The 16,808-nt window shown below is 33.9% G+C and overlaps 1 protein-coding gene across 2 annotated transcripts in view; it reads right to left on the bottom strand.

The window, feature by feature from the left end:
- The window catches only part of SLC26A7 (solute carrier family 26 member 7), a 152,955-nt gene that overhangs the window by 52,579 nt on the left and 83,568 nt on the right, over nucleotides 1-16,808 (bottom strand). For both annotated transcript variants that reach the window (XM_054499128.2, XM_054499127.2), the window contains exons 6-9: nucleotides 9,781-9,933; nucleotides 6,018-6,100; nucleotides 3,682-3,829; nucleotides 1,179-1,292 (exon numbers count right to left, since the gene is read on the bottom strand). In XM_054499128.2, coding sequence (XP_054355103.2) covers nucleotides 1,179-1,292; nucleotides 3,682-3,829; nucleotides 6,018-6,100; nucleotides 9,781-9,933 — 498 coding nt within the window. The remainder of the gene's footprint in view (nucleotides 1-1,178; nucleotides 1,293-3,681; nucleotides 3,830-6,017; nucleotides 6,101-9,780; nucleotides 9,934-16,808) is intronic.

Here is a 16,808-nt window from a genome sequence, read left to right as displayed (position 1 = left end):
ACTGCTTCCTTTCATGTACTCCATGATACATTGATATGAATTTGATTAGTTAGTTTTATGTTAAATTTTAATATCTGTTGATCACTTGCCCACAAGGTCAAGAACCACATACTTTTCAAACTCAATTATTCTACAACCTAAAATAGTATTTAATAAGGAAGACTCTCAATGAATGTTTGAATTAGCACAAATAGTGTTTTAAAAGTTCTCATTTGATTCCTATCTTAAACATAAATTGTTTTAATAATGGTTAGCTGTTAATGTTAATTTTTTATACTAAGATACACATGATTTTTCTTGTGTATCCAAGTTTTGAAGTAAATCTATCTGGGTTCCAATCCCGGCTCTGCCATTTACTACCTCTCTGACCTGGGTAAGTTACTTTAACCTTCTTTCCCTCAACTTTCTCATGTAGAAACTGAGGATAATAATTACACCTCCTTCTTAAGGTTGCCTAGACCATCAAAGGTTTAATTTTTCATAAGATTAAACAAGTTCATTTATAACAAAAGTATGACAGCCAATGCCTGGCACACAACTCAATATCTTTTCCACCACCACCACCATCATCATCAATAGCAACATCTTCATCACTATGATTGTCACATCAACATCATCATCATCATCATCATCATCTTACCAGTACCCAGCAGAATGCCTGGTATATCACAGGCCCTCAATACATGTCAAATTGATTTGAGTTCCTAAAAAATATAATTGTTTAACCTAAAATATGTGCAGATATCTTATTATACATTTATATACTTGTACATATCTATATATAGAAATTTCAGTGTCAAAGATTGATTTCTTTTTCATGTAATCGATTTTATTTATTTAAAGGAAGTTAACAAAAATGGGAAAACGTCATGTTGACCATTTAGATTAGAAAGAAAGAGAGAGGCACCACTAGAGGGAGCTTTGGCCTCAAAGGTTGCTAACCATAAAGCTTCAATTTGTACAGAATTTTTTAGTTTCCTTGTTGAATCCTCAGCTTTCGTAAGTGTCATTTATAGGAAAGAGATGAGAGAGAGAAGGACTTTCTTGAAACAATTTAGAAAAAAAATTAAATAAGTGAAAATAGTTTCAGGGCTTTAAAGAAAAGCTAGCTCTTCCCACTCTCCTAGAACGGGAGTGAAGGCCCAGCAGTGCTTTGTCCCTGAGGAACAATTCATTACCTGTGTCTTCGCTCCTGTGCTGTACAGGCCGGCCGTCCTTCCCATGGCAGCAGCACTTGGTATGCAGAAGAAAAATGAAGAAACTATATTGCTGAGGCCATGGGCCAAAAATTCCTGCAAGATTCATAATGAGAGAATATGTAATATCTTAATCACAATCGACTTTTAGAGACCGCAAGTACAATTTGTCACATAATGAGGCTTATTTGTATTCAGATTTTGTTTTCCCCACCAGTTGGGATTTAAAAATTACAATACAAATAGCTAACATTTATTAAGCACTTACAATGAGCAAGAAATTGTTCTCAAGCACTTTACTCATTTAATCCTCAGAACAACCTTATAGGGAAATACTATTTTTTTTTTTTAATGCTCTCTGTCATCAATTTCTCCTCCATCTTTAAGTCACCTCAGTCAGGTTTTTCTTCTCATCATTGCACAAATGACCTTCACAATGCTAAACCAATGATTCATTCTTGGCTTCCCTTGCCTAAAAGAGGCATTTGGCATAGTTGCTCATTTCTTCCTCCCTAAAGTCTCCTTCACTTGGCTTCTAGGATGTCCCTGATTTCCTCCTACCTCCTTGGCCATCACATTTTAATGCCTTTTGTGGTTCTTTCCCATCTAACCAACTGCAAATACTGGAGGACTGCTTCTCTTCTCTATCTACATATAAGCTACTCAAATACACATTGACAACTCTAAAATTTTTATCTGCAACTTGGACCATTCTTCTGAATGTCAGACTGTACACCCAATCTGCTACTCAGCATCTCCTTTTGGATGGCTAACAGATATCTCCAACTTCCTAAATTGGGCTACAGCTTTCTACCACCCAACCTGGTTCTTCCATGTTCTTCCCTATTTGAAGTTCCAATTGCTTAGATTGAAAGCTTTAGGGTTATTCTTGATTTTTCTGCTCCTTCTTTTCCCAAATGGCACCCATATCCAATCCAGAATCCATATACCTCCATCTCATCCATCAGTACATCATGGTCCAAGTCATCAAATCTCACTTCGATTATTGCAAATTCCCCTTAACGGTATTTTTGCGTCTGCTGTTGCTAGTAAGCACAACAAATATCCCTGCCCTTATAGAGCTGTGGTGGTGGAAAGCAAATGCTGGCAATAAACAAGATAAATACAGAAAGCAAAATAGAGGAAAGCATGGGCAAATCTCGAGTCTAAGATTTTAGATTACCTAAGAAGGCCTCCCTGAGAAAGGAGTATTTGAATAAAGAAGCTGGCTGAGCACGGTGGCTCATGTCTGTAATCCCAGCACTTTGGGAGGCAGAGGCAGGGGACCTCTTGAAGCCAGGAGTTTGAGACCAGCCTGAGCAACACAGCGAGACCCCCATGTTTAAAAAATGAAAAAAAAAGTAGCCAGGCATGGTGGTGCATGCCTGAAGTCTCAGCTACTGGGGAGGCTAAGGCGGGAGGATGGCTTGAGCCCAGGAGGTTGAGGCCACAGTGAGCCATGATCATGCCACTCACTCCAGCCTCATCAACAGAGTGAGCCTTGTCTCTAGAAAACAAAAATTAAAATAAATAAATAAATAAATGGAGGCGCTAAGCAGGTATTGGAGAGAAAAGAATTCCCAGAAAAGGGAACAGCAAGTGCAAATATCCGTAGCCAGAAGCATGACTAATGAGTTCAAGAAGAAGCAAGGTGGTGGTGTTAGCACAGAGTATAAAAGGGTATGAGACCAAAGAGGAAAAGGGTATTAGCAGGTTATGTAGAGCCTTGTAAGCCATGAGAGAGGCTCTTATTCTGAGTGTGACCAGAAGCAACTGGGAAGTTTCAAGTAAAAGAAAGACATGGTCTGCATTGCTCACCACTGTATCCCTTGTACCTAGACCAGTGCCTGCTATGTATTAGGGTTCAACATATATCTGTGGAATGAATAAATCTACTTTTGTGAAGATGAGAAAATTGGTGCACAGAGAAGATTAAGGTCACATAGTGTGAGAATGAGATTTGCACACAGGTAGTTCGATATTCATAAACCACCACACTGCAACTTCTCTGCAGACCAGCACAGCTCTGTAGGACCATGACAGGACTTGAAACAGGACATATGCAAGAGTATTTTCAGAAATATGATCAGTATAATCTACATCCCTTGGTATTCTAAGAATAGACCCTCACATTCTTTAGTTTTTTTACTAAGAGTAATACTAATGTTATTTGTACTTAGAAATCCATAATTATTAAACATTAGCATGCAATAATAAATCTGTTTGGATTCTGTCCTAAAAACAAATCAAAAAGAACATCATGATGCCTTTTATTTTAACCAAAATAAAAGGTATTATGAACCATAAATGTCAGGTTTTTAGCTTCCTATGAATGATTTCGATATTTTTCTTTTGTTTTGTTCAACCCACTCTTGCTATACAGTTAGGAAAGTTTTATTTTTCATAAGTTCAACATTTTTAGGATCTGGGAGTGCACAGTGCAATGATACAACTGGAGTGGAGAGGGACTGGGGGCACACGCCACCTGGTTGTCATCAATTGAATATTTGAATTTTTTGGCAGATCCTTGAGCAAGAGCCAGTGAGGCCACATAGCCTACAAGTGCCACTCCGAAAGCTTCAGTGATCACCGCAGAGAGGATGTTCATCGGGGGAGCTCTAGGTGAGGGAATTCTGTGGAAAGAAGGACCATATTGAAGTCATCAAACTTCATGTAATTTCTGTAACAACTTGCAATGAATTTAATTGTGGCAATGACTCTGAAGTTTACATAGACTAAGTGAAATACCCATGAGAAAACCAAGCAGCCTTGCCCTTAGAAGCCCTTCGTTTTCAACATTATTTAGCAGAAAAGCAAAATTACAAGGAACACCACAGGGACAGCTCCATGCATTTAACTGGCATTTACACCCAGGGAATTCAGATTACACCACAGAAACTCTGACTTGACAGAAATTTCCTGTATCAGAACAAAAGCAAATCTGGAGCATTCTTTCATTCGAACCTTTCCAAATATTTATTTGGCTGGTGTTGAAGACTATATTTCCTCCTCTGAATACAACAGTGCTGTATGAAAACACTGGTTTACTGTGAGCTACAATTCTTGAGTTAATCCCTAAATTTGCCATTGAGTTCATTATCTTCATTATGTTTTTAACTCAATCCTTTCACAGTACACTTAACTGTGCCTTACATCCATTAAGAAAAATATGTATAAAGGCTCCATCTAACTAACCCTCTGCTTCAAAATATAGGACCATAGTTGTTTTTCCATTTCAAAGAACTGTTCAAAATATTTCTCTCAAATAATACCCAGCCTTTGTTTAATTGTCTTTTGAAAACCACTTGAGCCAAAGTGTCATTATTTATTTATCCCTGATGATTCTTTGGGAGACCTACCCAAAAAGTAAATAAATAAACAAACAAACAAATAAATAAATAAATAAATAAATAAATAAATAAATAAATAAATCCCTCAGGCAGTAGAAGAAAACAGGAAGAGAATTCATGTTGATTTTTAAAACCCAGTATGTAAGTAGAATGCTTGGCCCTTTCATAATAGCTATTTTATTTAATTCTCCCAACAACCTCCAAACCAAGCGTCATTACACCCACTGTATGGAGGAGAAAACATTTTGAGAAAGGTTAGGTAATTTATCTAACATCACAAGGTGAATGGCAGAGCTGGAATGCAATCTCAGCTCCATTTCTGTTCAAAGCCATGTTCTTGTTATAATTCCTTTAGTGGATGGGTCTGGAAAGGTCACTCAAAACAAACGAGAATTAGAGGTGATAGAGGAGAGGCGTGACTTTTTTTTTTAACCCACTTACTTAAGTTTACCATTAAGACAAATTGATTTGTATCATTACAGGTTATTATGCTATACAAAACCATTTCAAAGTAAAAGAACTTTGTTTCATGAAGACTGAGTGAGCCTAATTACTAATAACAACAAATTGGCATAAAAGGAATAATAAACTGACTTTCAAATGTAGAGAAGCAGAAATCCTTGAGAAAATTCAATCTGATTCATATAATCAGCATTAGCCTATATCTATGTGCTAGAGATAGGATTTTTAACATTCCCTTTTTAACTCCTGAGAATTTTTCTACTGTTTCTCCATTTTCATGTAATTAGAAACAAAAATTTGGGATTGGAAGATAAAAATTTATAGGATTCAACAATTGTAACTTTGCCCCAAATTTATAATTATCAGTGTACATGTAATGCAGCCCATTCAAAGTGAATAACCCATAAGACACTGTCCTCCTTCCCTCATATATTTTTATTTTCTTTCAGCCCATATGTGGTACGACCTTTTGCTCATTTTAGGGTGAACATCTCTTTTGTTAAACTCCTTCTTAGTGGCCAGAGGAAGGCTATAGGCCAGCTAGGGAACAATGCCTTCTTCTCCACTTCCACTCTCTCATTATAATATAATACCCATGCCTAGGGTTTGCTATTTCAGATTATGCTTGTCTACTTCTACTATGATTTAAGTGAAATGAAAATAGTCATAGAATATGTGTGGTGGGGAAGAGATAGGGCTAAATCCCAGATCATAACTCTCATTTGCAAAGTCAATGACCTCTATTTTGTTAATAATATATCTGCAAATATTTCCCAAACCTTTTACCTGAAGCAATGCTCTATAAAGCAATTATCAACATCCTTAGTAAGAGGTGAAGTCTAGGAAGTTACTCTTTCTCTACACATGAAGCGTGTATTTATATCATTTTGTAATAGAAATTAATTAGAATTAAGAAATGAAATATCCAAACCCACTCACTCCCTGTCCCTTTCTCCATCAAAAATAAACAAACAAACAAATAATATTTTTTTAAAAAGGACTACATTACCCTTGTGGAATATCACCAACTACTTCTAATCCATATGTGTTTTCCATATTGGTGCAATAACAAGCAAATGATGCAGCAATAATCTGTGTGGTTCCATTTGAAAAAAGAAAAAATATATACATTACTGACCTCTCAAACACCTTAAAACAATTTTTAAAAGTAAACATTGTTCTCATGTCCCATAAACATCAAGAATAATCTAGCAGTTGCACAGACTTTCAAAAATAAATAAAATATTAAAAGTCAAAAAGTCACTCAGTTTTGAGAGCACTGACAGTCTCCAAATTAGATGACATCCCAATCACATGGCTTTTCTAATATCCTACCGTTGTCAACCCAATTATGTCCAATTTTGAAGGGGAAAAACTACAGGATACAGGAGTGTGTGTGTGCATGAAGACAGCACAATCCAACCTAAATGCTTGCCTCCCGTGATACGAAGGGATGCTTCGTAAGACAGCATATTTTCTCTCCATGACAGCAGCCTTTCAAGAGTTTGAGATATTGCATCGACATTCCTAATCCATGTTAGTAATCAATGATGATTTACAGTCTCCTTGAATATTTTTAAATTTTTAGCTTTTACTATTTCTTGTAGTGAAACATGCTACTTTACAGCCTGCTGGGCTCAATGCTTTTAAAATGACCCCTATGGAGTTTCAGATACCCTATCCTTCTGTTACTGACATATGCTAAGCAAGGTTACATGTTCCCTGCCTATACCCATAATCTTCTTTAACATACATATCAGAGCCCAGTTCACCAGCCACTGCATTCCGTTTTCCATCGATTTTCATTTTTCTGATAATTTTAATAGATATTAAAAATTTCACATGATTATGGTATCAGTTTGGAGTAATTCATCTTGTAAAAGAGACACATCAATTATCCACTTAAAGTACAAATTTAAAATATACACGGCCAGAAAAAAAAGTATAACAAATTCAAACTAGCAAAATAAGGAATATCTAATAATCAATGCACAATAATATAATTTTATAGGTTTTTTTCCCCTATTCCTGTTGTTCTGTTCTCTGTGATGATATTTAGCGGAATTTGCAGAGGTTTTATAAAACATCAAATAGGCTTAAAAAGCAAAACACCTGAAGACTTAAAGAAAAAGATAAAAAGGAACAAAACCATAAAGGTGATATTGTTAAAATTTATAAATATTGTATTACGATAGTAGCATTTTCTAAGATTCAGGCTATTAAGTTAGAATCAGACATGTTAACATACTTAAAAACTCCTACGCCAATTAATAAATTATAATTGTTCATAATCATCATGAAACATCTATACTAGGTCAGAAAATATTGAGAGCTATAAAGAAAATATGCCATAGCTACTAGAGACTGGATTCTTATTGAAAATGGAAGTATACAGGGTATTTGATACACAGTTAATATTAAAATTAAGTGCTCTAACTCACTGAATTAGCCTTTCAGTGTTTTACCTCCTTGCTGTATTTCTTTACCAAAATTAAACTTTCCTTATCAGTTGAGTAATTGGTCCTTCTTCAATATTAATTCAATATGCGTGTATAAGGCCAGTACTGCCCTTAGACCTGGGCAAGAGGGGATTGCACCCCAGGTGTGACTAGTGCTTTAGAGCAGCAGTCTCAAATCTTTTTGGTACCGGGGATCAGTTTTGTGGAAGACAATTTTTTCACGAACAGGGTTGGGGGAGGAGTGGGGAGATGGTTTGGGGATGATGAAGCTGTTCCACCTCAGACTATCAGGCACTAGATTATCATAAGAAGCACGCAACCTAGATTTCTCGCATGTGCAGTTCACAACAGGGTTCGTGTTCCTATGAGAATCTAATGCTGCCACTGATCTGACAGGAGGCAGAGCTCAGGCAATAATGCTCACCTTCTGCTGTGTGGCCAGGTTCCTAACAGACCATGAACTGGTACCAGTCCATGGCCCAGAGGTTGAGGACCCCTGCTTCAGAGGGTTCTAATCTGGCTTCTTCCAACTGTAGACTTCCCCACAAGAAGGGAGCTCTGTGAGAGTAGGGGGTTTGTGCCCAACTCAAACCTGTACCCTTCTTTATGAACCACACTCTGGATACTTAAGAATCTAACATTTCCTGTCCAAATGTCCTTCTGCCTGCTTGCAGGGCACCTTCTAGAAGTCCATCCTCCCAGGGTGGCTCAAGAAAGTTGGCAAAGAGACAGTCGTAGTGGTGATGGAGTGGCAATGTGTTTGGAGCCTGGACGTGAGGACAGAGGTGTCCACACATATACATATGAATCCCCTGGCAGGTGGGATAGAGCTGGAAAGTGAAGAGAGGGAGCAGAGCAAGAGGCTGGGTCTCCCCACGCTGCCACATACTGGCAGAACATAAACGACTAGGAAAATTCTCTGTTCTAACTCGGCTTTCAAAGTCATCACTAAGGGATATTTGTCAACGTAAGAAAACAGAATCTGTTATATTTAACATTTTGATCTATAACTTATAAGTATTTGGGCTTGCATTGGTACTTTTTCCTTGGGTCTTAGAAATGTTAGGGATAACACGTAAAAAGAATACCTTTAATCTTATTGTAAGAATAATCGTAACTGGTTTTGCAGAGAATAAGCAACCGGTTTACTACCAGCTCAACAGCCTTCATCCCTAAGGCTATTTTCAATTTTTGGTTTTATGAAACATGCAATATAGCTTCCCAAGATATAATAAGCATTTCTTGATATCTACAGGACTTCGAGATAAGATGGTATGTTTCACAGTTGTTGCTGTGAAAACTAATAATCATAGTACTCTGTATTTTTATGGCTTATTTGAAATATACACACATACATATTATATAAATCACATATGTTATATAGATCTCAAATTATCAAGAGTATAGGATCATACATGGCCTAGTTATGGAAAGAAGCCTTTCTTATTATTTGTATAGAAATGAGTCATAGCCTTCATAGTCAATTTCCAATGTGCTAGCCTTATAATTGTACATAAACCTACATAATTTCAACAATTAGAAGGAATATTTTAATAGATGAAGTTATTTAGACAACATTTATCATATACATGTATAACTCAAAGATCATTGAAAGACTAAAGCCAATTGATAGTAAATTAGTAGACTGTGGTTATATGTTAAGATTTTATTTTCAACTTAATGCTTTGTATAGTTAAGAGTTCCCATTAGAGGTTCTTGAAATTTCAAAACATATTTTCTAATGCCACAAGCCTTAGGAGCAAAATGTAATGTATTGCTTTTCCAGGTACAACAAAAAAATATTTTAGAGAACCAACTTTGGCCAATGAAAATCATAAGCATCCTTTCAATGAAGCAAAATTAGGTAAGTAACAGAACCTTTCAATCAGGAATGAACATTTATCAATTGATAATATTTCTATACATATCTTATAGGTGCCATATAAATAGGAAATGATACCATATTTTATTAATTTACAGAAGATCATGCCAGAGACATTTTGAGTCTCACCCTTAAAAGTACCTCCTCTTATTTAAGATCTTAAGCTATATGTTCTCTTATTTATATAAAGAATTATAAGCATATGAGAAACGTTGTATAAATTGAAAACATGTGTGTCTTCTTTTTTAAATTATTGACTCAAAATGTTTCCTGTTCTTACATTAATGTATAGCCACACAAATTAGCCCTGCTTTAATGAGAGACAGGAGTAGCTGAGGGTTACTATAGACAATATAGTAAGCATCTGCAGATCTCCCCAAGAACTGGAAAGCTTTGCATGGCAAAAAGCTAAATGTTGATTTTATACTTACCAAAACTAAATCTACAGGAAGAACAACTTTAATTTTCCTTTTAAACTGTTCATTCAGCTCTTTAACAAGAACAAGGACCACAATGCTCAGCAAGGATAAAAGCAATGCTTCCAGTCGCACAGACTTGATGTTTTCAAAAACATATGCATAAATCTACAGTAATGAGAAAAAATACAAACAAAATTCAGGGTCACCTATAATATACCAACATGAAAATATGGCCCCAATAAACTCAATGATGTTTTATAAAACTATCTTAATGGCTAGGGAGAAGAAAAATATAGGTAAGAGGGTAGTCAGTGCTAATGCTATATATTTATTTACATCTACAAAATTTCTGTACCCTTGATTCTTTCATCAAACTCAGGGTTTGCACCTTCCTACATAAGAACACTGCTAAAGAGAATGACCCTTCTGGCTTCGTCCCTGACACTCTGATGGGCAGAGATGGTTAACTCATTATTTATATGCAGATTTGTCATTAACAGCAGTCAGGGGACCATGGGTTCCCCAACTTTGGGGCCCTCCTCAAGCCCCAGAAGCAAACAAGAACACAGATAGATCACACACAAAAGAGTTAAGAGCTGGCATTTAACTGACATCAGATATTTGACTTCATGTAAAATATTAACATGTTCTCAGTCATTCGGCATTAACTTACTTGTTTATTGTCACTTACTTTATACCAAGCACCATGTCCATTGCGAGGTCTACATAGTAAAAAACTTAGACGTTGCTTCAGTATTCACAGAGCTCATGGTCTAGTGTAGGAATTGCTAAGTAAAACAATAAATTAATGCAAACAGTGCTATGGACATGGAAAGGGTACCTGAAGTATATGACTTAGAGTTTTGAGTGGTGGTGGGGTGGGTCCTTCTCAAAGAAGATAAATGGGAATTGGCCAGGTTATAGATGATAGAGGGGTTAAGAGGAAGAAACCTGATGGAAAATATTCTGCCTAAAAGGCATATTTGTAAAACTTAGAGCATAAAATGTGAGGGGAGGGGTGCATGACTTCCTGAAAAGTATGGTCAAGAAATCAGTACAACTATTTGTCTTTAAAAGTGTGCAGCCCTGCTTGAAGTTATACCTACATCAAAGAATTTGCCTGAAACTAGGAAGAAAGTATAATACATTAATATCAAACACTCAATCTTGGTAATTTGGGATAATCTGATGTGGCAGAAAAGGTAGGATCAATGTAAGAGTAAAGTCAACCAAAAGAACAACATCAAAGCCCTTTTTAAAATCAAAGGCTATGTTTCAATTAAGTGCCAATAACACTTTGTTCAACAACTTAGAATGTTGTTGATAGTTATGTAAGCATCTAAGTCTACTAGCACAAAAAAGATAGCGTGAGATTTTAAAGAACCCTAAATTAGGTGCTGAAATATAATAACCAGCCAAATGCAATCCATCCTCTACATGAATGTTTGATATAAGGAAACTCACCTGGCATTTTGTTGTCTGGAAATTTAACATAGTGGTTCTCAAATTCATACAGAATATTAAATGCACAGAATATATTAGAAAATGTTGGAAGAAAATATTTACGGGTTTATACTAACAAACATAAAAGTATATTTATAATAAGTCAAAACATGATACTAATAATAAAATATATAAGAAAAAGCTGAGTGCAGTGGCTCACCACCCAGAACTGTGGGAAGCTGAGGCAGAAGGATCGCTTGAAGCCAGCAGTTTGAAACCAGCCTGGGCCATATAGCAAGACTCTTTCCCTATGAAAAATTTAAAAAATTAGCTGGGTATGGTGGCATGCACCTGCAGTCCTAGCTACCCAAGAGACTGCTGGCAGGGGGAAATCCCTTAAGCCCAGGAGTTCTAGGTTACAGTGAGCTATGATTGCACCACTACACTCCAGCCTGGGCAACAGAAGGAGATCCTGTCTCTAGCTTAAATATGTGTGTGTGCGTGTGTGTGTATTAAACATATATATATATTGAATATATTAATTAAATATACATTCAATATATATTTAATATATATTGATATATATTATACATTAATTAAATATATATTGACTCTATATTATATATTAATTAAATATATATTGAATATATATTATATATCAATTAAATGTATATTGAATATATATTATATATCAATTAAATATATATTGAATATATATTATATATTAATTAAATATATATTGAATATATATTATATATTAATTAAATATATATTGAATATATATTTAATTAAATATATATTTAATTAAATATATATTGAATAATTAAATGTAATATATTTTTAATTTATTACATAATTAATTTTATATATAATTATAAATTTATATATTATATAATATATAATATATAAATTATATATAAATTATATATTATATAATTATATATAATATATAATATATAAATTATATATAATATATAATTATATAAATATATATAATTATATAATTATATAAATTATATATATTATAATTTATATATATAATTTATATATAAATATTATATATAATATATAATATATATAATTAGATATTAATTAAATATATATTGAATATATAGAGAGAGATAGGGTCTCTAACTTAAAAACATATTTTAGATATATATGTGTGTGTGTGTGTATATATATGAAAAATTTTAAAAGAGTAAAAACCCAGAAATATAACAGTTGCATTATCCAATATTAAAGATTATCCAATATATCATGTTTGAACAAAAACTAAGCAGAACAAAATAAATTCTAGATTAAAAGAGGTTAAATATAAAACCTGAAGTCATAGAAAATAAATATTTTAAAATTAGCAGAGGACATAAACAGATAACAAAAGAAATACAAATGGTCAATAAACATATGAACAAAGAGCTCAATCACACTAGTAATCAAAAAGATGTAAATTCAAACTATAAGAAAGCATTCTTTCTTTTATCAAATTATTAATGATGCTTAAAAAATAATTTAAATAATGTAATCTGGGGGAAGTAATGGGAACTCTTTTACATGCCCTTGTGAGTATAAATTGTTGCAATCCTTTGGTGATCTGATAAAATGTATGGAAAACCTTTGAAGGCAATAGATATGTTAATTAGCTTGAGTTTGGGAATCATTTCACAATGTATATATATATATCAAAACATCACATTGTACATTTTGAATATATACAATTTTTATGTGGCAATTATATCTCAATAAAGTTGAAAAAATAAACACTTTTGAACTGCTCTATTGTTTGCCTTAGCAATTCTACTTCAAAACATTAAGCTAGGAACATAATTAAGCTCATGTGAAAAGTCCTTGTTACAAAGATATTCACTGGAACATTGTTTAAAACAGCATTGAAAATGGAATCCATTTAAAGAGTAAAATAAAAGAGAACTGGTTGAATTCTCCAGGTTACATGTATACATATAATAGTCTACATCCATTAAATTCATTATTGTAGACAATAAATATGTATATTTATTGACATGGAAAGACCTTCCTGTTATAATGCTAAGTCGGAAAAGAAAAGTTTCAAATAAATGCGTATGGTTTGACATTGTTATGGGCTCAGTTATGTGGCCCCCTCCGAGTTCATATGTTGAAGTCCTAACCCCCAGTGCCTCAGAATGTGACTATACTGGAGATAGGGCCTTTAAAGAGGTGATTAAGGTAAAATGAGGTCATATGGGTGGGCCCTAATCCAAAATGACTGAGAAGAGGTTAGAACACAGACATGCACCTTGTACAGAAGAAATACCATGTTAGGACACAAGGAGAAGGCCACCATCTGCAAGCCAAGGAAAGAGGCCTTAAGAAGAGACCAAAATTGCCATCACCTTGATCTAGACTTCTTGATTACAGTCTCCAGGACTGTCAGAAATAAAGTTCTGTTGTTTAAACCACCCAGTCTGTGATATTTGTTTTGAAAGCCCTAGAAAGCTAATATAGATATTACTTTTGATGAAATAAAGTTTCACGCTTCTATATATGTATGAATGTAACTGGAATGTTAACAGCTCTGCATAAGAGCTTATTTGTATCTTCCATGTTGTCTCTTATGAAAATATATCACTTTGATAACTTTAGGGTTTTGAATTGTCCTTATATGTTTATTTCCAAAATGTCTTTTAACTTCTCCTTCTCTTGAACATGCTGAATCCAGTTTTTATAACTTCATTTCTATTTGTCCACAGCGGATTGCTCAAGTCTAGTTTCAGGTAATAAAGATTAGTTTTATTCTGGCACACAGGCTATTCTTATAGTAGCCTAACTTTTTGTGTTCTTTGTCCTTTCTATTTAGCATCTTAAATATAATTTGACCACAACTCAAAATATTGAGTCAAAACATTATATAGACAATGGATCAAAAGAATTTATATGGACTGTATTTCTTAGAATATCATAAAATTCTGCTTAGTAGATTTCCTTATCAAAGGACTCAGCCCATCTGGCCCAAGGATCAAATGCACCTGGTATAAAGGCAGTGCATCAGGTTGAGCCTGAATTCTGCATATTGAATTTTATCATTAACATGTTAAATCTTTTGAGCAAAGAAATTGTACTCAATTAAGTGGAGCCTCACTGGGTGAAAAGAATTAGCATAATGCAGGCTATCCAGACCCCCTTTTATCCATACAGTTAAAATGACAATAACAAAAAACCCACTAGTTATGTAATCAGATACATTAATAAACATATTAGGGGTTAGGTTGCTTTACTTATTATCTTTTTCACATAATTCTATTTTATTCCATGCTACTTGAAAAGAAAAGTAGGTGCTACAATGTCATCATTATCTTAGACGCAGATGACATTTTTCCTCTCTGTCTCTATGTTGTGGATGATAACTGTTCACAGGATTTCTATAGAAGGAACAGGGTTCATTTCTTAAAGTTACCCACTACTCAATCAATCCCAGGATAAAAATCCAAAATGCTACTCAGTGAGAAATATTCTACAGGGAATGGGGATAGAGACGATGTAAAATAACAAATTGTCCAAATGCTTTCTGATGATTTTTCATGATCTGAGGATAAAATTGAGAATATTATTTAGATGATTTGTCAGGAAGAAGACAAATATCCAAGTATTTTAAAGCATTTAGAGAATATCTTTTCTGCTGTTCTATATGGTATTAAAAGTATGCCATGACAATGTCTGTATAAGAAAGAGTAGAAATATGCAAAACTTCCAAGCCATACCAAATTTGCTGTAGTGTGCATTTTGAGAACATGTGTTTGCAGTAATAAAAATGACCACCCCAGAATGAATGGAATGAGAAAACCCCCCAGGGTTTTTATTGTCTGTCTGGATTAAACTACAGCTCATCAAGCAAGGCATATCTCACAAGATGCTCCAGAAGAACACGGGGGTGGATAGCTCATTACAACCAGCATGAAGAACACAATAGGAAAGGAGGCTGGTGAGGAGTGTCATTCTAATGACTGTCATGTGGACCCACAGAGAGACTCACAAGCTAAAACAGGCTCATGATAGATGGGTGGCATATGGAAAAAGAGATAGGAATGGGGCTAAGGATAGACATGCACACATGCACACACACATATTTACATATGTTCATTTGATAGAGTTCCAGACATCCTAAGCACACATTAAATTTCTAATTTCTGGTATAAATCCAGTCATCTGAATACACTATCATGCACTAAGCTCCAGTAGATAAAAATTCCTATTGAGGATCAGCATTTTCTCCCCAGATCTCAGAGAAGCAAAGATAATATTTATATCTGTATGGATAAATAAGTAAGCTATCTAACCAGAACTGCCTAGTCAATTTAATAAAACTGTAATATTAGTTCATTACGTACTGAGAGTTCAGCTCACTTTGAGACTGTAATATTGGTTGTTTAAATTTACCATTTATTATAAAGATATAAAATGAAAAATATCAATATGCATAAACAATCCATCTTGAGGTAAATCACCTATCCACAGCACATGTATTGCTTCTCATTATTTCCTTTAGAGGTGAGGCTTTTTTTTAAAGTACTTCATAGACATTTACACACACACATACACACACATATACAATATATTTATATAATGTGTTTTTGCCTAATTTGCCTTTCTTTATAAGCTTTTATTTTCACTGATGGATTCTCAACTTCTAGAATGGTGTCTGGGAAAAAAGTAGATACTCAATAAATTTTGTTGAATGAATGAATACTTGGGTCTAGCATAGTAATAGTAACAATAAGTCTGTAAGTAGGCATAGATTTTACCTTGAATAAGTAGAATAACAAGAAGAGAAAGGATCCAGACTCTTCTCACTACCAATACTTGGGCTATATCATATTACGGGGATTTGCAGTTATCAAGTATTCATTTATTCAACTTGTTTATTGAGGTTATATTATGTGCAAGGTATTGAGCCAAATATTAAAGCTACCATTGCAGTAATTTTAAGTAATCCATCTTTGATATAGTCAAATTTTAATTTTATAAAAATGAAGCAACATCAAGGATGAAAATGTTTATATTTAGTTAAGAAAAGATAAATAAAGGTCACTCTGGGACCATAGCTATTGAATTCTAATTGCACAACTGTCATGAATTTCTAAACAAGGCACTGTAAAGAAATACCTATGCAGGAAGAAAAATCCAAAGTTTATCCACTCTGTTAAATTTCATAATACAAATAGAAAGATCTTACATGTTTAGAAAATATTAACAAGTATTAAAAATTAAATAAACTTTCTGCTCAATACTTTATTAACCAGAAAATTTTATTAATCAAAACATTACTTTCCTCTGAATTCTGGTGGTTTAGGTTTTGCTGTAGTAAAATATACATGAGAAAAAATGATTTAAACATTTTTAGAACATAATGATATTATTGATAATAATTCTTCACTAGTAATGATGAATACATTTTTGAATTATCCATAAAGGGACCACGAATATTATTTGAATAAATATTTCTATGCTAAAAACAACACATAACCCTTTAGTAGCATTTTTTATCATTCCTGCACTATCTTGGAACTAAAGATCTGTGATAAATAAGTTAGTGTTTGACTAGAGAAACAACAGAGCATTAGTAA

Source organism: Pongo pygmaeus, chromosome 7 (genome assembly GCF_028885625.2).
Source record: "Pongo pygmaeus isolate AG05252 chromosome 7, NHGRI_mPonPyg2-v2.0_pri, whole genome shotgun sequence".
NCBI lineage: Eukaryota > Metazoa > Chordata > Mammalia > Primates > Hominidae > Pongo > Pongo pygmaeus.
This window is presented reverse-complemented; position numbering and strand designations above follow the sequence as displayed.